Source organism: Bombus bifarius, unplaced genomic scaffold, assembly GCF_011952205.1.
Source record: "Bombus bifarius isolate JDL3187 unplaced genomic scaffold, Bbif_JDL3187 scf7180000009145, whole genome shotgun sequence".
Classification (NCBI taxonomy): domain Eukaryota; kingdom Metazoa; phylum Arthropoda; class Insecta; order Hymenoptera; family Apidae; genus Bombus; species Bombus bifarius.
Window position 1 is genome coordinate 1,680,678 of NW_022884930.1, and position 19,586 is coordinate 1,700,263.

Genomic DNA, 19,586 nt, shown 5'->3' on the forward strand with positions numbered 1-19,586 from the left:
ATAGACAAAATAGAGAATAGACCTAATATGTAATGTATTTTAGTATCCCATATTTTGGGAAGGTAACATGATCCTTTTATCATTTTCAAGACACATTATTAAAGATGCGACTATAATAGACGTGGCAGTAAAAATGCGGAACTGTAAAAAAATTTCACGAGACGACACAGAGATGAGGGAGGTGTAAGAGGTACTGCACTGTTCTCTATCGCTACCGTTACACGCGTTGATACATTGTTTTATTTGTTATGTGACACGTTCGGCCAATACACGTGCTTAACTTTGTGACTGTGTAAAGTTTGTAAAAAAAACCAATCAGGTGTGCAGTCCTTCCAGGAGACTTCTTCCCAATTTCCTTCTATACCTATCTTATATACTCGGATTTTTTTGAGGTCGGTATTTCAGAACATGAGACACAAAGTCCCATATAATGTCAAGTCTATCTTATATTTAGCTAATGGTTAATGATACCCATCATTCAAGTTAACCTCTCATATCGTAAAAGTATAGGTTAAGTTGATTAAGTCCGCTAGGAAAATTGAGTTATGCATTTTTCAAAAGAAATTCGAACATTTGAATTATGTCAGAACTTTCCTAGAGTATCTAATACAATGAGAAATCTTTGTGAATGTGCCTAGTGGTTCAGAATTGTCATCACTGTTTTTCTCGTTATGCGCGATTGTATCTAAAGAATTATTTTCTTTACGAGTCGTATACCATTTTGAAATAGAGAAAAAATGTTGACGCGACACAGTGTAGTTACAGAATCACCTTCACATGTCGATACAATACCTATAAATCTCGTTGCTACTGAGGATGGCCGAACGCTTTTAGCAGTAACTGGTAAGAGTCTGTGACAATAAAATTGGAAATGTTCGCAACAAACACTTATAGCAATTCATTGTAAACTTTGCAGAACATAAAGACGGTATGTTGGAAATTGTTGCAACTCCAGTTATGCTTGTTGGACAAAGTGAAGCAGCATCGCCGCTAGTAGATGTAAAAAATTTTAATGGAAATCTAATATTACATTCGGTACATTGTTATCTTATGCTTCGTTATTTATCTTACAGAAGAAGCTTTTATTTTTCAGTTGTTTGCTATTTCAGCCTGTTTTTCAAATAAGCGTTGAAAATATTGTCAATGAGTCAGAACTTCAGCAATCAACACAAAATTTTGAGTCTGAGCCTAATAGCATTGATCAAATACCATCATGCAGAGAATTAACATGCAAGGAAACAGTTACGCAAGAATATCAGTCTCTTTCTTCGAATGATTCAGTAGCTAGCGAAAAGGATGGAAAAATTTGTAAACAGAAGCCAATTAATACATCTGTGAAAAAAAATAGCCCTGGAAGGCCCAAGAAAAACAAAGCAATTTCTTTGCAAGTAATTCAAGTAATTTTGAAATTGCTTACATTTTATTTTCCCATATGCGATTACAAATAAATTATATGTACAATTAATAATCCATTACATACGATGTATTTGATCTTTCAATCATTATATGGTATAAAGGTAACAGAGAACAAATCTTTTTTGCATTAGGACACAGATAGTTTAATATGCGATATTTGCCATCAAGAATTTGGTAAACAAACATTATATCGGAAACATATGGAAAATCATGCAGAAGAAAAACCACATCGATGTCCAAAATGTTCTGCATCGTTCAACGTGCCGGTAGTAATAATTCTATTCCTCTTCGTTCAATGTTTCATTTGATACTTTCAACATTAACATATTATATAATGGAATGTATACTCTAGATAGAAATTTTGTTGTTATTTTATATTAATGTTGCAGACAAATTTTACACTTCACATGGCAACGCATAATACAGGTGAACCGAAATGTCCAGAATGTGGGAAAAAATTTGCAAGAATGGCTAGCTTAAAGTCTCATATGTTGTTACATGAAAAAGAAGAAAACTTATTCTGTACAGAATGCGAAGATGCTTTCTCGACAAAGGTCAGTATTAATATTTGTCGGAGATGAAAGTACATCGGAGCTTTCCCTTTGGAATTTCGGGAAAATCCCTTAACACCGTAATCTAGATTCTATCATAGGCGTCATTAAACAATTGTCGTCATTCGATCCGATTGTATTTGTTCGAGATTTGTGATAATGAGTTTGGGCTCGAGGCGACAGCCAGTCGCCAAACGTAGCCGCGGTCACGGGATGAACGCTTTGTCTAACAAAGGTATGGAGTAATTCTATAGCTCTCCTTAAAAGAAATATTTGTGGCGGCACGCGACAGCAAACATTCCGACGGCTTCTGTCCCGTGGCTCGCCACACGCAGATCCTATTCTTCGAGTAAGATGATTGTCGATGCGTCTCCGCAGTACACGTTCAGCTAGCCTGAGGGCCCGTTATAAATCTTAAGATTTAGCTAACTAAAGTCCTTCAAACAAACAGTCTGTGTCCCAACTACGAGAAGATAGAGGAGACCTTTTTTTCAACGAACGACGTCTCCCACTAGCAACTTTCCCTCGAGGGCGGCTAGCATCTTTTTCTAACCACCGATGTGGAGATTGACCAATTAGCAGCAGCGCCAATTTCCCTTACTTTCTGAACGAAGGCTATCCTCGACGAATCCGATGATCTCGTGTCCTTAGACACACCCCAATATAGTTTTTCTCTGTGGCATCATCGGGACGGAAATTCATTCTCTTGCGATCTCGTCGACGAAGAGAGTAACCCCTTACGATCAGTGAATATTACGCGTCTGACTTAGAATTTGTAAGCACGTTCATCTATCATCCCGTCGACCGCGGATTCGTTATTGAACCTAGGATCATTGTCATTAGTTTCTCGAGTATCTAATTATCACGGTTACTTATCCGGTTCTATGATAATCGTATTTGCACTAGTCAATGTCTTCTCTATTGCATAACGATAACGTGTAATCCAAACGAAGATTCGTTTCACGCGCCTAACCCTAATTCTAATGTAAACCCGACATATTAATAAACATTTTAATTGCTAATTGATTTATTCACAGTATAATCTTGTCTTAATTCAATAAAGATAAGAAAATAAAAATGAAAATAGTTATTCTTTCGAAAATCAATGGCAAATTAAAAATTATTGACGATATACTTTAATCTTGAACATTATAGACTCAATTAGATGCACATTTAAAGCTACATGGGGAAAAGTGGACGATTGAAGAAGTACGAAAATGTAAATTATGTAATAAACAGTTCAGTCAACCCGCCTTATATAGACTTCATATTCGTGAGCACTATAGGGTAAGATGCTACCAGTGTCAAATGTATTCCAAGTGACGATTCCCAGAGGATTCTGGCGAGGTTGATATAATTTGTACCACTATTTTGTCTTTAGTTGCAGACAAAAGTAGTAAAACAAACGAAAAGAGGGACAAAACACAAAACAATGTATAAGTGTACCATATGTTTGAAGTCTTTTCAAAAGCCAAGTCAATTGATGCGGCATATTAGAGTGCATACTGGTGAAAAACCTTTCAAAGTAACCTAATTTTCACTTTGTGTAATTGTATTTTTTGGATGATAAATGATCTAAATTTTGTTTAATTTCAAAGTGTACAGACTGCGGTCGTGCATTCACGCAAAAGAGTTCGCTGCAAATTCATACGTGGCGACACAATGGTATTCGACCTCATGCTTGTGAGTTTTGCAATGCCAAGTTTAGTCAGAAAGGTAATTTTTTACAATAACTGTTTACGATTGAATTTATTGCTATTTATTTATTCTTTAAGTCACTCTTACTTCTATTTATACATAAATATGAATACTTCCAGGTAATTTGAATGCTCATATAATGAGAGTTCACAATGTCCCAGAGGGAGAACCTATATACGGATGTAATTATTGTTCATGCGTGTTTAAAAAACTCGGCAGTTTGAATGGTCACATGAAACGTACGCATACCGATGTAAACGAGGTAATTTATGACCAAAATTATTACTTGACATGTCTCTCAGTTCATTTGTTATTAATGCTACAATGCATTGAAATCATTAGATCGATGTGCAATGACATTTTTAGGAGAATAGCATTAATGACAATACTCATTCGAGTAATACCGTGGAGTCTGATATACGTTCAACAGTTGATAGTGTTATAACACAACTGGCATCTTTAGAATCCGACATTCATCAGACTACAGAATCGTCAAATTTCGAACCGCGTTTATTATCGGAAAACGTAACGAAAAAGGATATTTTACAACAAGCATTGAAAAACAGTGGTCTTCCTAGTAAAAATAAAATTGCTTCTGAAGGTACGCATTACACTCGATAAACTACAAGATTATGGCATAATTATTTTTAATAATTAATTATGTTTTGTTTATTAACGGTATATCAGAGATAAAGAAGTTTGGAGCTCGTGTTAATTTTGTAACATTATTGGATCGAGCGCCTGATGGTGATACGAGGTAATCCGTTTTATATGTACCTAAAAGCATAAAAAAATTTATCGTTAAAAGCAAGTGTATTGCAAAAAGCAAATAGTTGATATAAATCGTTTTTCCTTCTTGCTATTCCTTTAGAAAATATTTGACAATAAAACAACGATGCGTAGGAAACGTGAGATGGTACGCGTGTACATTTTGTCACAAAGAATTCAAAAAACCATCAGATTTGATACGCCATTTGCGTGTTCATACGCAAGAAAAGCCTTTTAAGGTACTTATATGTGCACATTAAAACATTTTTTACATATCTTGAAGAGATCTTTTTTTACTTACTTTATCTTAGATTTTTTTTTTAACATTTATATTTATTTGTATCTTTAGTGCACCCACTGTTATCGTTCGTTCGCTTTGAAATCTACTATGATAGCACACGAACGTACGCATTCAAGCGTTAAACGTTACGCTTGTGGTTCCTGCGAGAAAGCATTCGTGTGCCATAGTAGTTTAATTGCACATACTAGGTAAGTGACTGTTACATTTTTTCTTATAATAGAATCGGATGACATGCAAATAAGCCTTTTATAATAGATTGCATGCAAAGTCCGAAAATTGTTCAAATAAAACCACTGACAATGATAAGGATCCCGACACATATGCAGTAATTGATGCTGACATTTATCCCACTGATCAATCGAAAAATCAAATAAAGGGTAAATTAAAATTATCACCGGAAGCAGAAAGCTTGGTTCCTCAAGTTATCTTGCAAGAACCGTTGGTAATTAGTGATACAGGAAATAAAATTTCCGTGGTATCTTCGGGAAAGGAAAAACGTGCTTATGATACATCTACTGATCATGCCAGACCCCACAAATGTTGGATTTGTCAGGCGGCATTTAGAAAGATCAGTCACTTGAAGCAACATCATCGCCGCCACACTGGAGAACGTCCATATAAATGCACAAAATGCGATAGGTACATGCGCAAAATTTTTTTTCGATTTATTATCTCTCCTCTTTCTTCCTTTAAAACATACATCTAATAAATTTCTTGTTTCTCCTTTCTTTTTGTGCACATAAATTGTTAACAAGAGTATTATTCAATCAGTAATAAATCTTTTTAAATCATTTCAGGAGATTTACATCGAATAGTGTTCTAAAATCGCATTTGCATACTCACGAAGATTCGAGACCATACGGTTGTTCTCTTTGTAATGCGAAATTTTCTACACAAAGCAGCATGAAAAGACACTTGGTTACTCACAGTAATAAAAGACCATTCATGTGCCCTTATTGTCACAAGACTTTCAAAACTTACGTCAATTGTCGGAAACACATGAAAATACATAAGCATGAACTGGCACAACGGGTATAGTATCTATTACAGAAGAAAAGAAAACAAAAATTGGATTCGTCATTAACCATGAAACATTATGTTTTTCTCTGAATTCGTAGCAATTGGAACAACAGAAAATCAGAATACAAGAACAAGCTTCAGACAAGTCAAATATGAAGGAAAGTTCTAAACAAGAAGCGGCTCTTGAATCGTCTTCCTCCTCTTCTGCCTCTATCACTACAATTAATTCCACTATTACCAGCAACATCTCCGTCACTACCACTGCCACTACCAGTACCACCCCTACCACCGTCACAACTTCCTCTTCTACGTTTTCAGATAATCTTGCACTTTCTCGTCTTGGATCGGTTGAATTATCATTTCAATCACAGCTCGGATCAGAGCTTTCACAAGCTTTTCCCGAGTTTCAAAATATAACTGAAGGAAAGGAAAAAATAAGACCAGTTTTAGCAACAAATTGCGATACTACAACGTTTATTAATCGTATGTTTCAAATTCGTATGTGTGTTATACGTATCAGGAAATCATATTTTTTTATTTTGTATAAGCTTGTTAATCTTGTATGCACTTTTCTCTTCTTTTGTTCTTTTGTTTTTAGAAAATGTAGCGGGAATAGCTGTAACAAATCTTGAAAATTCACCAATATTACAAGCTGATGAAGCTGGTTCAGTCACGTTGCCCGTTTACTCTGGCGATCAGACACTTACACCGGTATTGTATATCATAGTACCAAGTTGTCAGTAAATAAAGTAAAAGGTGTTCGTTGTAATTACTCTTCGGCATTAAAATCCGTTTTGTTTCGATAGGAAAGTATACGAGAAATAGAAGAAACTTTAAATCAACAGTTTTTTAATATCGGGATGAATCTTAACTTGGGAGGTAATCACTCGAGACATTCGAGTAGTACAAACACGAGTGATTTTAGTCATATGAAAGAGCAACAGCAACCTGTATTGAATGTTATATATGAAAATAATAATAACAGTAACTGTAATAGTAACGTAGAATCAGCTGGAGAACATGTATTTTCGACGCAATTAGATTCATTTGAGATGGACCATATTACTTTGCAAGTAAGATAAAGATTTCTTTTTCTATAAATTGTCTTCGTTACAGAGAATGTGAAACCAATAAAGATCTTATCTGTTAGTCGGATACTGAAATTGACATTGGACTAGATACAAGAAATTCAACTAGTATGGCGAGTATACTACCTAGAAATGTAAAAGATGAACATCATCTTTCTGTTTGTGTTACAACACCAGATAACATAAATGTTGAACAATCAGAAAAGTCTGGTGTGCAAACGGTTGTATTTGTTTCCCAGCCAAACTTCTCCAAAAAAGAGAATATAACAAATGAATTTACTGTAGAAGAAACCCAGAAGAACAGTATTCACAAACAATGTATAATCAACCCGATATTCTTTACGTAAGTTTTCGTTAGTTTCTTTTTTCAGCTGTCTACCCTCTTTACACATATGCTGTTCTAATATATGTATTTATCGCGAACAAATCAGAAACAATTACAGTGAAAACAAATATTCAATTTGCGTAGAGAAGACTTTCGGGGAACATCACAAGATTTCAAGATTCAGTCAAATATGCACGCTTTGTCATCCGATGTTCCAGAAATCGTTAAAACCGCTACGGGCAAAATATCCCGTGGACAATCTCTATTACAGTGTCACATGTGTAGCCAACAAGGATTCACGACAGTTGGTTTAAAGGTAAATATCTTAAAATAAATAATAGATGTTTTCTTTCTTCTCCTAGTCGTTATGTTTCGCTAATTCGGTCCGTGTGTGTTCTCCGTTACATTTAATTGTTGACGTCGTCAATCTTTAATGAAGGTATTTTTTTGCTGTAAGGAACATTTGACAAGCCATCGCGGAACGAAGGAATATCAGTGCACAGAGTGCTCTTCTAAATTTTACACAAATGGTGGATTAAATAGACATTCGAAGATTCATGTCGTCAAGCAGTGAGTGTCGAAAAAAATGTTACATTGGCATGAATTATAATTGATTATTGTACTTTGTTATGTTTTTTTTGTAGACCATTTAAATGTTTATCGTGTGAGAAGCAGTTTAACAATAGGATCCAATTACTATCACATAGTAAAATTCATGAAACTTCAATATGGAATGCTTCAGGGATGAATGATAATTCAGATAATTCGACGTTTTTATCGGAAGTGCATCAACCGCGGATTGCAAATGATCATTCACCATTACATAATATTATGATAGAACCCGATTCTGCCGTTTCTGAGAAAGTTCTGTTGGATACAGTAGCTGAAAAAGAAGTAATGGATCAAGTAGAAGTAAGTTTCTTATTAGTTATTGCTACGTTGTAGCAAAACGGAACGCTGACAAAGGATTATTAACTGAATTTTTTTATACGCAATATAGATTTTGTTGGAAAAGAAGGAACGAAAAGAGTATACAAACAAATGTAAATATTGTCCGAAAACTTTTCGCAAGCCAAGCGATCTTATAAGACATGTACGCACACACACAGGAGAACGACCATACAAGTGCGATTATTGCAGTAAAAGTTTTGCCGTAAAATGTACTTTGGATTCTCATACAAAAGTTCATACGGGAAAAAAGACATTTCGCTGCCATGTGTGCAATAGTTTATTTGCGACTAAAGGTAGCTTGAAAGTTCACATGCGTTTACATACCGGTAAGTTGAATAATTACTATTCAAGTTTTCATTCTGTATAATAATAATATGTTATATATGTCGGAGATGAAAGTACATCGGAGCTTTCCCTTTGGAATTTCGGGAAAATCCCTTAACACCGTAATCTAGATTCTATCATAGGCGTCATTAAACAATTGTCGTCATTCGATCCGATTGTATTTGTTCGAGATTTGTGATAATGAGCTTGGGCTCGAGGCAACAACCAGTCGCCGAACGTAGCCGCGGTCACGGGATGAACGCTTTGTCTAACAAAGGTATGGAGTAATTCTATAGCTCTCCTTAAAAGAAATATTTGTAGCGGCACGCGACAGTAAACATTCCAACGGTTTCTGTCACGTGGCTCGCCATACGCAGACCCTATTCTTCGGGTATGATGGTTACCAGATGCCGACGCATCTCCACAGTACATGTTCAGCTAGCCTGAGAGCCGTTATAAACATTAAGATTTAGTTACCTAAAGTCCTTTGAACAGATAAACAGTCTTTGTCCCAACTAGGGGAAGATAGGGGAGATCTATTTTTCAACGAACGACGCTTCCCGCTAGCAACCTTCCCTCAAGGACGGCTAGCATCCTTTTCTAACCACCGACATGGAAATTGACCAATTAACAGCAACGTTAATTTCCCTCACTTTCTGAACGAAAACTATCCTCGATGAATCCGATGACCTCGTGTCCTTAGACACACCCCATCATAGTTTTCCTCTGCAGCATCATCGCGACGGAAAGTCATTCTCTCGTGAGGTCGTATTGGCGAGTTACTTAGCGTCTGTACGCTCGGTGGATATTCCACGTTTTAACAAAAAGTTAGTTTAGTTATACTTCCATCGTAGCCAAGCAAGTCGAGTACGATTTGGGCTTTGGAAGAAAGCGCATCCTGTTATCCCGTTGACCGCGGATTCGTTATTGAACCTAGGATCATTGTCATTAGCTTCTCGAGTATCTAATTACCACTGTTACTTGTCACATTCTGTAATAATCGTATTTGCACTAGTCAATGTCTTCTCTATTGCATAACGACAATGTGTAATCCAAATGAAGATTCGTTTCACGCCCCTAACCTTAATTCTAATGAAAATCCGACATATATAAATAAGTAGTATCGACTATTTCTTTCCTATATTTCTGTAAATTGTTTAATAAATTTTGATCAATGTTTCTGAAGGTTCGAAACCATTTAGATGCCCTATATGCGATTCGCGATTTCGAACATCCGGCCATAGGAAAGTACACTTATTGAAACATGCACGCGAACACAAAGATAATCCAAAGAGAAAACAAAGACATTTGAAGGTTGCAGTCATAGCTGAAGTAGCGACTGATCTTGAGAAATGTGACGGAAAGGAAGAGAAAATGAATAATTTTGAGCCAAAGCAGCAAATAGCACAGGAGCAGCAGCTATCACAGGCAGTTGCAGGATTAACGTCCCATTTAGAGGCATATAGTATTGAAACAGCTGCTTCCTGTTTATCTGATCAAATTAATTTCGATACAGAAGGTATCGTATCGAACAACAATCAAACGATAGTGTCCATAAACGAAAACAATCAGTTAGTTACGAATTTACACTTTCTTCTGACAAATGGTCTTGTTACTATACAAACCGAAGAATCGTTGTTATCACAATCATCTGCATCACCAGCTAACAATTCGCAGCATCGACCGGCTGGGGTTCCCGATACTGGGTGTGCACTAACAACACCCAGCGTCGTATCTGATACTAACGAACAACATGCCAAGGATGAAATTCATATAGAACAAATGTTAAAAACGCCAGCAAATAATTGTCTTTTAGCGATATCAACCGTGACACCTTCATTGGAACGACAGCTGGAACCATTTTCAAAGGTGATTACGGAAGAAACGTTACCAGTAGTAGCCAATAAACCGACGATTAAAGGGAATCCATCGAAAAAGGAATGCGACATTTGTGGGAAAATATTTACAAAACCGTATCAAGTCGAAAGACATAAACGAATTCATACGGGTGAACGGCCATACAAGTGTGATCTATGTACGAAATCATTTGCCCAAAAGTCAACTCTACAGATGCATCAAAAACACCACACTGGCGATCGACCCTACGCTTGTTCGTACTGTGAATATTCTTTTACGCAAAAAGGCAATCTTCGAACACATGTTAAACGCGTACATCAACTGGATACTGTTGACATCAGGAAATGGAAACGTAGCCGTCAATCCTTCCTACCTAAAACATCTCTTCAGGAAAACACGATCGAAGCTAAGAGTCTAAATTTAGACAACATATCGTTTGTAGAGCTGCTTAAATAGTAATATGCATCTGGTACAAAAACTATCATTTTACTCTTTAATTAAATTTTATGCCTTCGACAAAAATTGTTAACTGCGATAGAATATTGATTAAATGATAGAGACAATAATATTTCGACATTCTTCTTATTTACGTTACTATTTAATATGTTAAATAATTACTCGATACTATCTCGCAAATAAATATAATCTGTCGTCGCATCCAATGTATAAAACGTTCGCCGATTTATATGAAAGCAAAAATAAATTTTTAACGTGTAATGTCGTTTTAATATTAAAACACAACTGTTTGATCAAGGTATCATATTAATGTTTGTAATTACATTTTGTTTCAGTTACAGGACAACCATTCGGATGATTTTTATAAAACCAACAGGGTTTAGTCTTCGTGCATGGCAATGGTAACTTATATTTTTTTGATTTTTCATTAATTCTTCCTCCTGTTCCAGGTATTCTAAATTCTACCCTTCCTTGAGTAACACGAAATATATAGCTATGATTTTTTAGTAAAGTTTGAAGACCTCCGCATTCTTTTCGCAAATGTATCATAGCTTCTTTAGGAATTGATTCAGCTATTTCACGTAATTCAAGGCATCTGCCAGCGTTCCAAAGTTTTTTGGGTGTTCCTTCGATAGTCATAATGCGACCTTCATGAAGCAACTGATTCGATACGATATCAACAATATTTGCAATTAATGTTTTGTCTAATTGTGTACAATTTCGTACTTTTTCCACTTTGTCCCTTGGCTTAAAGTCACAAGTCCATTCTTCAACTATTTCACTATCGACTGTTTTATCACTCAATTCGTATTTTTGCCAAGTCAAAGTTGTCTTTGTACTTAGCATTTGTTGAATACGATCTTCGAGTTCTTTAACCCCTTCGGGCGTTCTTTCCCATCCAATCAGGCATATTCGTTTCGTAGAGGGAATTCTTAATTTATCAAGATGTGTTGTAAAACCACATTGGATGCATATACTTCTCACATAATCAATGTACTCCGAATATTGACTTTTCGAGGCACAGTACCTTTGATACTTTGCGCCATTAAGTTCATATGGACAACAGGGTAATAAAAAGAAACGACAGTTGTTAGAGCTACGTGCAGCAATTATCGGAATCCATGGTGTTAACTCGTCTGAATGGTTTCCTATGATCCAGTCTACTTCCGGATATACAGTCGTAGACGATGGAACAACGGTAGAAACCTGTACAAAACGTTTTAGTAAATTTAATCAATCGATCGTAAGATCGAAGATACGTAATCACGTATATATGTATGTACATAAGATGAAATAAGTTGCTATTAATATTTGTATTACAAAATTTATATAAATAATACTCATACATACTTGCAATGGAGTTTCAGGTGGGTATAAATCCCATATTTTCCTCCTTCGCAAATCAATTCCTAATCCGCGGTGACCTTCGTTAAATAGGATGTGCACGAGTAAACCATTACCGCATCCCAAATCGAGAAACGATTGTAAATTATTAGTTTTCTTTTCAAATCTCTCTTTCTCCCACAATAACAGTAAATAGGCAGCGATTGCAATATCCTCATAAACAAATTTCGTTGGATCTGTACTTTCAGGCCAGTTTTTTATCAATTTCGTACCATATTTCTCCTTCAACTTACAATACAATTTTGCATATTTTTCAGCTGATACGAGATTCAATGAAGTCAACGGGATCGATGTTCTTTCTGAGTCACTGCTTCTTGCCCATTTCAGGATACATGGGAAAAGTTTCTGCTTTAACCATTCAATGCTGAAATCGGATATAATGTTATTCTCTCCATAGACACTAAGGGATGTATAACCGTCTGTTCCTTGTTGTAACATAAATGCTATTTTAGCACCAAGAGACTGTTTATGCGAGAGAAAGGGTTTGTGGACATTTATTATGCAACCCTCTTCATTATTGGATAAAAGAAATTCAATACCACTGGAAAATATGTGTGGCATACGTGGCAACTGCTTTGCCACATATAAGTGAACCTTCCTTTTGGCTGTAACAGCCACCTGATCAGAAATGTGCAGTACTTCTAGTAATTTTATGTTATCAATGTTGTCTGTTTGATGATCTGTACTTAAAGTTGAAATATCCAGGGTATTAATACGCTGAAAAATTTGGAAGATATCGCAGCTAGTTTCGATATCCAGTATTTCAATAGATGCAAGAATTCTACGGTTTACAGTTTGAGGATTACGACGCCATATACTAATGGCTTTGAAAAATTGTGACGCATTAATTCCGCTTTGATCACGTATTATGGTTTTGAAATCCATATTTTACATGATACAATTGCAAATCCTTTCTTTAGAGGATAATTTATAGAATGCATCTACGATGTGAATACTACCTTTATATACATGTTAGTCTGTTTGTTTACTTGTTTCTTCCCGCTTTGAGTACTAAAAATCACATTAAAATACAGATAATTAGGATATGTAAAAAAAAGAAGGAAGGAAGAAGATGGTAAGCATTCACAAAATATATATTAATAATATTATTGATATTGATATACCTTTTTAACAATCCAATCTGCATCTTGTACTGCCTTTTTCATAATTTGCTGAATACGCTCCTCATCTGGTTCGATTAAATGCTGTTTAAAACTCTGCAAGCATTAGAGTACAAAACCAATCATTATTAAATAATTAAATTTACTTGAAAATCAAATTAATCACATGTTCGTTGTGTGAATATTACATATTTTACCGCATAACCTAAACGTTTTATTGTTCATTATTTTTACTGAAAGTAGTGAATTTGATCTCCAAATGTATTTGTTAATATGAAAATTGTTATACAATTTACCTGCTTAACCGAATGTCTATAAAATCCTTGTGCTTCTTTTGGTAATTTTTCACATTCTCGCAGCAAAAATTTGTACAGCTGTTTGGGCGATTTTAAAGCTGCTTCTCGTAACTTTGTACTTGCCATTTTAGTGAAAAGTTGGAGAAAATATAAAGAAAAACAATAATTATTAAATGTTAAGAATATTATATTGTGTAATTTTATGTAAGAATGTTAAGAAATACGAAGTTGCACGATTGTTTACGATTCAGTTTCTTTCATCCTATTTTAATTGAAATTAATATGATGATAGGACAAGGAAAGAAACCCCTAGTATAGCGTAAAATCACTGGACGTTCTTTAAAGTTAATAAAAGTGGTAACATAAAAAGAAGATTATAATTAGTACAATATAATTAGAAAACTCAAGCGACTTTGTATAATGACATGTGTATTTTTAATATATAAATATATCAAAGAGTAAAAATATAGTTGTAAAATCTCTTATAAAGATATGTATATACATATGTACACAAGCAAAAGTACTTAAGTTTGAAGGCGCTGCGTAGCATCTTCTAGCAGCATTGTATGTAGATAATATACAAATAATTGTTAATAGTGTGATTAAAGCGTTATGATAAATTTACATCGATACAAGGTAGTAAACATTTTATTAAAATGTTATCGAACAAACATAATTCGATTAAAAAGTAGTGGAAAGCATCCTACTGCCGGAATAATCGGTAATATACACTTTACTAATATCATATATTTGGATATACTGCTTTTCTTACTGTTAAGTTCTTATTTTACTTAGTAATCGGAGATGAAATTTTAAAAGCGCAAGTAAAAGATACTAATTGTTTTTATGCGTGTAAGCTGCTTTATAATCATGGAGTCAAGGTTCAGAAAGTAGGTATAACTTAATTCATGATGTCTATAGTTTATCTGTCAAGTATTGTTGTTTTCTATTAATACTATTTTTTATTTTAATTATCTATTCCTAGACTGCGGTCGTACGAGACAATGTTGAAGATATTTCCAAAGAGATAAAATACTTTTCTAAAATGTTCAACTATGTTTTTACATCCGGTGGTATAGGACCAACTCACGATGATGTTACATATGAAGGTAAAATATAATCTGAAAATTAATAAGAGTACATAAGTAAGTGTTCATTATAATGAAATTATATTTTACAGCTTTAGCATTGGCCTTTAACGATTCATTGCACTATCACCCAACGCTAGTGAAGATTATAAAAGATTGCTTCAGTTATGGAACTTTCCCTTCACCGGCTTATAAAATGGCATATGTAAGTAATGATTCAAATGAATGGTGTAAATTAAATGATAGTATGTTAATACTTGTTTGACGATCGATGTAAACTAGGTTCTTAATTTAAGATACCCACTAAATCTGTACTTAAATTTGGGATAGACCAAGTCACAGGTAAAAAGCTGAATTATCCGTGTATAAAGGTGGAAAATGTTCACATCTTCCCTGGCTCACCCATGTTTTTTGAAATATCGTTTCAGGCATTTTGCAAGGTATAATATGCACACATCGTTTGAATAATTGTTCGAGAGTAGAAAAGATCTTGTTTTTGTAGGAATGTTTTGCTAGCTACAAAAGTTTTGCAGCAACTGAAGTTTACATAAATGCAAAAGAGGAATCATTCGCAGATGTTTTATATGCAGTTGCACAAGAATGTCCAACTGTTACCTTCGGCTCGTATCCGGAATGGAATAGGTAATAAAATCGACTACAATACAAAAAAATGATAAAGAAGTTGGTAGATAATTGAAATCGCTTTGTAGATATTATAAAGCGCGTGTAACCATAGAAAGTGAAAACGAAAAAGATACTGAAACAGCAAAAACAATGTTTTGTAATCGTATTCCGAGAAATGTGCTAGTACATTATGATCGTACGCCACATGTGGATTGTCTATCAAAGTATGAAGCATGGATTCAAAAGTCCCAACGTCGATCATTTTATGAGCGTTCCTTTAAGAAATTCGTGTAATGCATCTACAACTGGAAAAAGTATCGATTATTTGTATCGATTATAAGGTGTCATCGAATTTTTTTTTGTTTTCTTTCTCTTTCTTTCCTTGTAGAAACTATTATAAGAAACCTGAAAATGTTTGGATATATTTGGATGGTAGCGAAGAGTCAGTCCTTATGATACATCTTGCTCGAATCGCTAGTAACAAACTGCAACATTGTTCAAACTTCAAACTGCGTGCAATTTGTTTGAAATCTGATATGTTAAAGTCGGGCACTGACGAATTCTTCCATGAACTTAAAAACAGGTAGGTATGATATCGATACATGTCAAAACTGTTACAAGCAAAAATTATATTGGATTGCATGTAGAACGTGACAATCAATTTTCTAAAATAGATCTAAACTAACATGAACATAACTAATTTGACTAATCTGATAGATATAATATCGAGCTATGTAAGTTAGAACATTTGGAAAGCGATGCCGCTGACACGATAAGCAATTTCGCTGTGTTAAAACCAGAATTACAAGTGTTATTGGTTGGAAAACGGTTGAATAACAATAAAAGAGTAATGTACGATGATCTTGCACGATTAAACGACGACAGTTCTAAGTCTGTGCAAGTACATTTTCCACTCACTGATTGGACAGATGACGATATTGAAGATTTCTTTAGCTCACTCTGTTTACCATACTATACAGTAAAAACGTATTAAAATCGATAAGTAAGTAAGTAAAAATGTGTCTTTCTATCCTTACTTCGTTTGCTGATTTACTCTCCCTCTCTCTTTTTTTGTTTACCCTTTTGTTTTTGTTTTCGTTTCTTTCTGATTATGCTTGGTTAGATATTGCCATATATATTGTATATATTTATATAAGTCGTTTCCCGTATAAAGAAATACAACTTATTTTCATAGGTATGGGGCAGAAAAATAAGAGCAAGAATAAGCCAAAATATGTAATATGCTGCTAATGGAAGTGTGACCGAGATAGCTGTATCTCGTATTAAATTTTATATTTATTGATTGATTCAATAGCAGATTATTGTATAATCAATGGTCTTCTTTCATACAACAAGGACGTAAATAAAAACAAATTCACACAAAAGTTGTTTAGAAATCAGTTTATAATCGAAACATTATCAGAAATTATCGAAGTTGCGTTTCTTCATATTTTAATCCCTGATTATCACGAGGATGGCGAGATACGTTACGAAGAAAATACATGGAAAAACATCTATGTTTATAGATTGCTTTTTAATGTATCTTTAAAGACGATGAGCAGGAGGAAAAGGATTAATTAAACGTTTAAGGTTTTGATGGATACGATTAAAAAAGATTCATTAAACCCCTAAATCGTATTGGTATGAATTTATGTCATTTATTTTAAACTCATAGTTGAGTCGCGACGTCTCATTGTTTTGTTCCAAAGAAAAAGAAGCTTTGTTACTTGCTCGCATCCTCTTGAAATTTAATTTCGCATTGAAGTATTTTTAGCTTTTTTTCTTTTGAAAGCTTAAAACAAAAGTGAATGATAGAATGGTGAGAAGGTGGAGTAGATAAGAACGGTAAGAAAAGCGAATGAATGATGCTAGTCAGATAGTTTATATGTGTGTGTGTATGCGTGTGTGGTTATACAATTTATAAACCATATACAGTGCGATATTCTTCGTTATACTAATTACTATATACGAGTTGTTTTTTTTATATTTATTATTATTGTTAATAAAAAGAAAATAGATGTACTTGCTTAAGTCGAATATTCCGTTATTCGCACTTTGTTTTTACGTATCATTCTTCCGCGATCGCTTACACATCGCTTAACGCTAGAAGCTCCGTACCACAGAACTGTGTCTCTCTTTTTTTTACTACTTTTTATCAAAAATTTAGTAGACGATCTCTGAAAATAATAAATCTGAAAAAATAACAAGCAGTAGTGGTTTCAATTGCGGTAAAAAAAGAAAAATTGAACGAGGTAATCCACGAGTGAAACGAAACAAAAAAAATTGAGTAAATGGAAAAAGTTGTGCGAGGAAAGAAGAGAAGGTGGGGAGACGGAAATGAGCCTCATATTTCACCAGAGTATTTCATTTAAGTTTGAAATTGATTACACGAGAGTAGAATAGAATAGAAAGAAGCCGATGATACAAGGTTGGTAGAAGACAGAATACAAGCTGTCTAACTGGATGACTAACTGGTTATTTAACTGATTGGTTCGCTGTATAGCTCATTCATCGATTGACTGACCGACAACTGAGCGATTGATTAATCGACGGATTGATTGTAAGTGGTTGCTCGACTGGTTAGTTGGTAGATAAAAATGAATCGCGAGAAAAGGACGGGTATATATCGAAAAGAAAATATGATAAATGAAAATAAAACGCGCGATTTTTCTCGATTTCTCTGCGTCGGTCTTTTTACAATTAGCATATCGAAGTTATTACGATTATAACGGAGAAGAAATCGATTGAGTAAATATTGGCACGACGAATAGTCTATAAAACAATTGCGAATATTAAACGGCAAAATTCTCATCGCGAAATTATTTGATTTGATGTCACGATATGTGTGTTCGATAATTCATTATAGTGGTAATATAGACACAGGGCTATATAGATACGACGGTTGAGAAAGAATAAGATAGCTATAAATAGCAAAAGGGTGGAAGAAAGTTGTAAGGAAAAATCGACGGGTCAAGCCTTCTGCGATAGAAATGATGAACATAAAAGAGATTTGTATCGTTTAAAGATTGGAAATGATACGAAAGAACAGAGGAAGAGTAGGAAAAATATAGGAGTGTGAGAGATCGAGCAGAGACTGATGCGAATGGGGGTTTGATCCTTGCGTAATCGTAGATGAAGCTAGTGGAGATGAGAAGGACGCGGTGGTAATGGTAACGGTAAAGTAGTGGCGGCTGTGGCGGTGGCGGTGGCGGTGGCGGCGGTGGTGACGGTGGCGGTGGCGGTGGCGGCGGCGGCGGTGGTGGCGGCGGCGGCGGCTTAGACCGACGGCGTGGTCGATGGCGATGGTCGCGTGCTGGTCGCGTGCCGGAGGCGGAGCCAAGCTTCGACTCTCTCGCGTGCCACCTCCACCCTAAAGTTCGCGGTCCCTGTTGCACCCTCCGACACCCTCCTGGAACAGCGGGGAGCTCTTCTACTCGACGCGACGCCCCTCGGTACTCTTTGGTTCCTCGCGTCTCCCCTTCTCTCCACCAGTTCCCGAATCTACAGTCGCTTCCTCGTCGGTTATTGATTCCCTCGGGTAGCTAGTCCCGAAAAGGGTGCTAAAATAGGATGAGGACGATTGAAAGAACGAAAGCGAGAAGATATAGAGAAATGAAATTCGATGATAAATACAATATACCAAAGTTGGCGCGTTTTAAAAGGAAAACGAATGATCGCTCTTTTGGTCCTTTTCCTTTTTTCTTCTATATTTTCTTCTCATCCTTCTTCGTCGTTTTATTTCTTCTATCCTTATCTTGTTTCATTGTTTTTTGGTTCTTCATTTTCTTCTTACACACCTTCTCCTTATTATTATTATTATCATTATTATTATTATTACTACTACGATACCGAAATCGCAATTTCTCCAAATTTTCCAGTCAACATGTAGCTTATGTAATAGTTGTGAATACATGTCTGCTACGAAGCAAATATCGAAGCAACGAGTGATCAACGGTTTTCCAAAGTTAATGACCGTGGAGACTCGTCCAATGATAATGCATAGGAGATTAATTTATTGTTAAAATACAATATCGAGTGGTCGCAGTGACGAAAGATGCTGTCAAGTATTCGCATCGATGGTCGTGCGATGAATCTACTATCGTTGTCGATTAAGATTTGTAGAAAGAGAAAAGGAAAGAGCTATTATGTAAGTGGCCCGTAGCGATCACTATGCCGAAAGCATACACGATTTTGTCTCGCTGTGTGATCGGTGTAAAAACAACGTGCAGCGACTAGGAAGATGAAGGACAGTTGGTAAAATTATCGAGAGAGCGCAGGAAGACACAATTAAACGAAAC

The 19,586-nt window shown here is 35.3% G+C and overlaps 4 protein-coding genes across 9 annotated transcripts; 2 read left to right on the plus strand and 2 right to left on the minus strand.

Annotated features, from left to right (window-relative positions):
* Positions 1-446: 446 nt before the first annotated feature.
* LOC117213902 (zinc finger protein 236-like) lies at positions 447-11,016 on the plus strand. 4 transcript variants are annotated; one of them, XM_033459585.1, is made up of 24 exons: positions 447-843; positions 917-1,035; positions 1,110-1,397; positions 1,548-1,682; positions 1,806-1,970; positions 3,123-3,254; positions 3,349-3,492; positions 3,566-3,683; positions 3,785-3,927; positions 4,032-4,266; positions 4,353-4,422; positions 4,537-4,672; positions 4,783-4,922; positions 4,990-5,373; positions 5,532-5,766; positions 5,853-6,237; positions 6,353-6,465; positions 6,561-6,827; positions 6,905-7,185; positions 7,312-7,483; positions 7,625-7,737; positions 7,812-8,079; positions 8,168-8,444; positions 9,629-11,016. In XM_033459585.1, the coding sequence occupies exons 1-24, from the start codon at positions 738-740 to the stop codon at positions 10,753-10,755; spliced, it is 5,553 nt and encodes a 1,850-aa protein (XP_033315476.1). In that variant the 5' UTR covers positions 447-737; the 3' UTR covers positions 10,756-11,016. The 4 variants fall into 4 exon arrangements, with proteins under 4 accessions (XP_033315476.1, XP_033315477.1, XP_033315478.1 ...); XM_033459586.1 differs by having other exon boundaries at positions 1,110-1,388; XM_033459587.1 differs by having other exon boundaries at positions 917-999.
* Positions 11,017-11,041: 25 nt separating this feature from the next.
* LOC117213903 (probable tRNA (uracil-O(2)-)-methyltransferase) lies at positions 11,042-13,080 on the minus strand. Its single transcript, XM_033459589.1, has 2 exons — positions 12,106-13,080; positions 11,042-11,961 (listed from the first exon to the last, which is right to left on the minus strand). Exons 1-2 carry the CDS (start codon positions 13,042-13,044, stop codon positions 11,062-11,064), a joined length of 1,839 nt encoding a protein of 612 aa, XP_033315480.1. The 5' UTR covers positions 13,045-13,080; the 3' UTR covers positions 11,042-11,061.
* LOC117213906 (LYR motif-containing protein 9-like) lies at positions 12,425-14,048 on the minus strand. 2 transcript variants are annotated; one of them, XM_033459593.1, is made up of 3 exons: positions 13,577-14,042; positions 13,284-13,376; positions 12,425-12,523 (listed from the first exon to the last, which is right to left on the minus strand). In XM_033459593.1, exons 1-3 carry the CDS (start codon positions 13,700-13,702, stop codon positions 12,518-12,520), a joined length of 225 nt encoding a protein of 74 aa, XP_033315484.1. In that variant the 5' UTR covers positions 13,703-14,042; the 3' UTR covers positions 12,425-12,517. The 2 variants fall into 2 exon arrangements, with proteins under 2 accessions (XP_033315484.1, XP_033315483.1); XM_033459592.1 differs by lacking the exon at positions 12,425-12,523 and adding an exon at positions 13,079-13,170 and having other exon boundaries at positions 13,577-14,048.
* A 140-nt stretch (positions 14,049-14,188) lies between these two features.
* On the plus strand, positions 14,189-16,643 carry LOC117213904 (FAD synthase-like). 2 transcript variants are annotated; one of them, XM_033459591.1, is made up of 10 exons: positions 14,189-14,297; positions 14,372-14,466; positions 14,562-14,685; positions 14,757-14,869; positions 14,961-15,104; positions 15,167-15,306; positions 15,375-15,578; positions 15,677-15,871; positions 16,006-16,295; positions 16,484-16,643. In XM_033459591.1, the coding sequence occupies exons 1-9, from the start codon at positions 14,189-14,191 to the stop codon at positions 16,280-16,282; spliced, it is 1,401 nt and encodes a 466-aa protein (XP_033315482.1). In that variant the 3' UTR covers positions 16,283-16,295; positions 16,484-16,643. The 2 variants fall into 2 exon arrangements, with proteins under 2 accessions (XP_033315482.1, XP_033315481.1); XM_033459590.1 differs by having other exon boundaries at positions 16,006-16,291.
* The last annotated feature ends 2,943 nt before the right edge of the window (positions 16,644-19,586 follow it).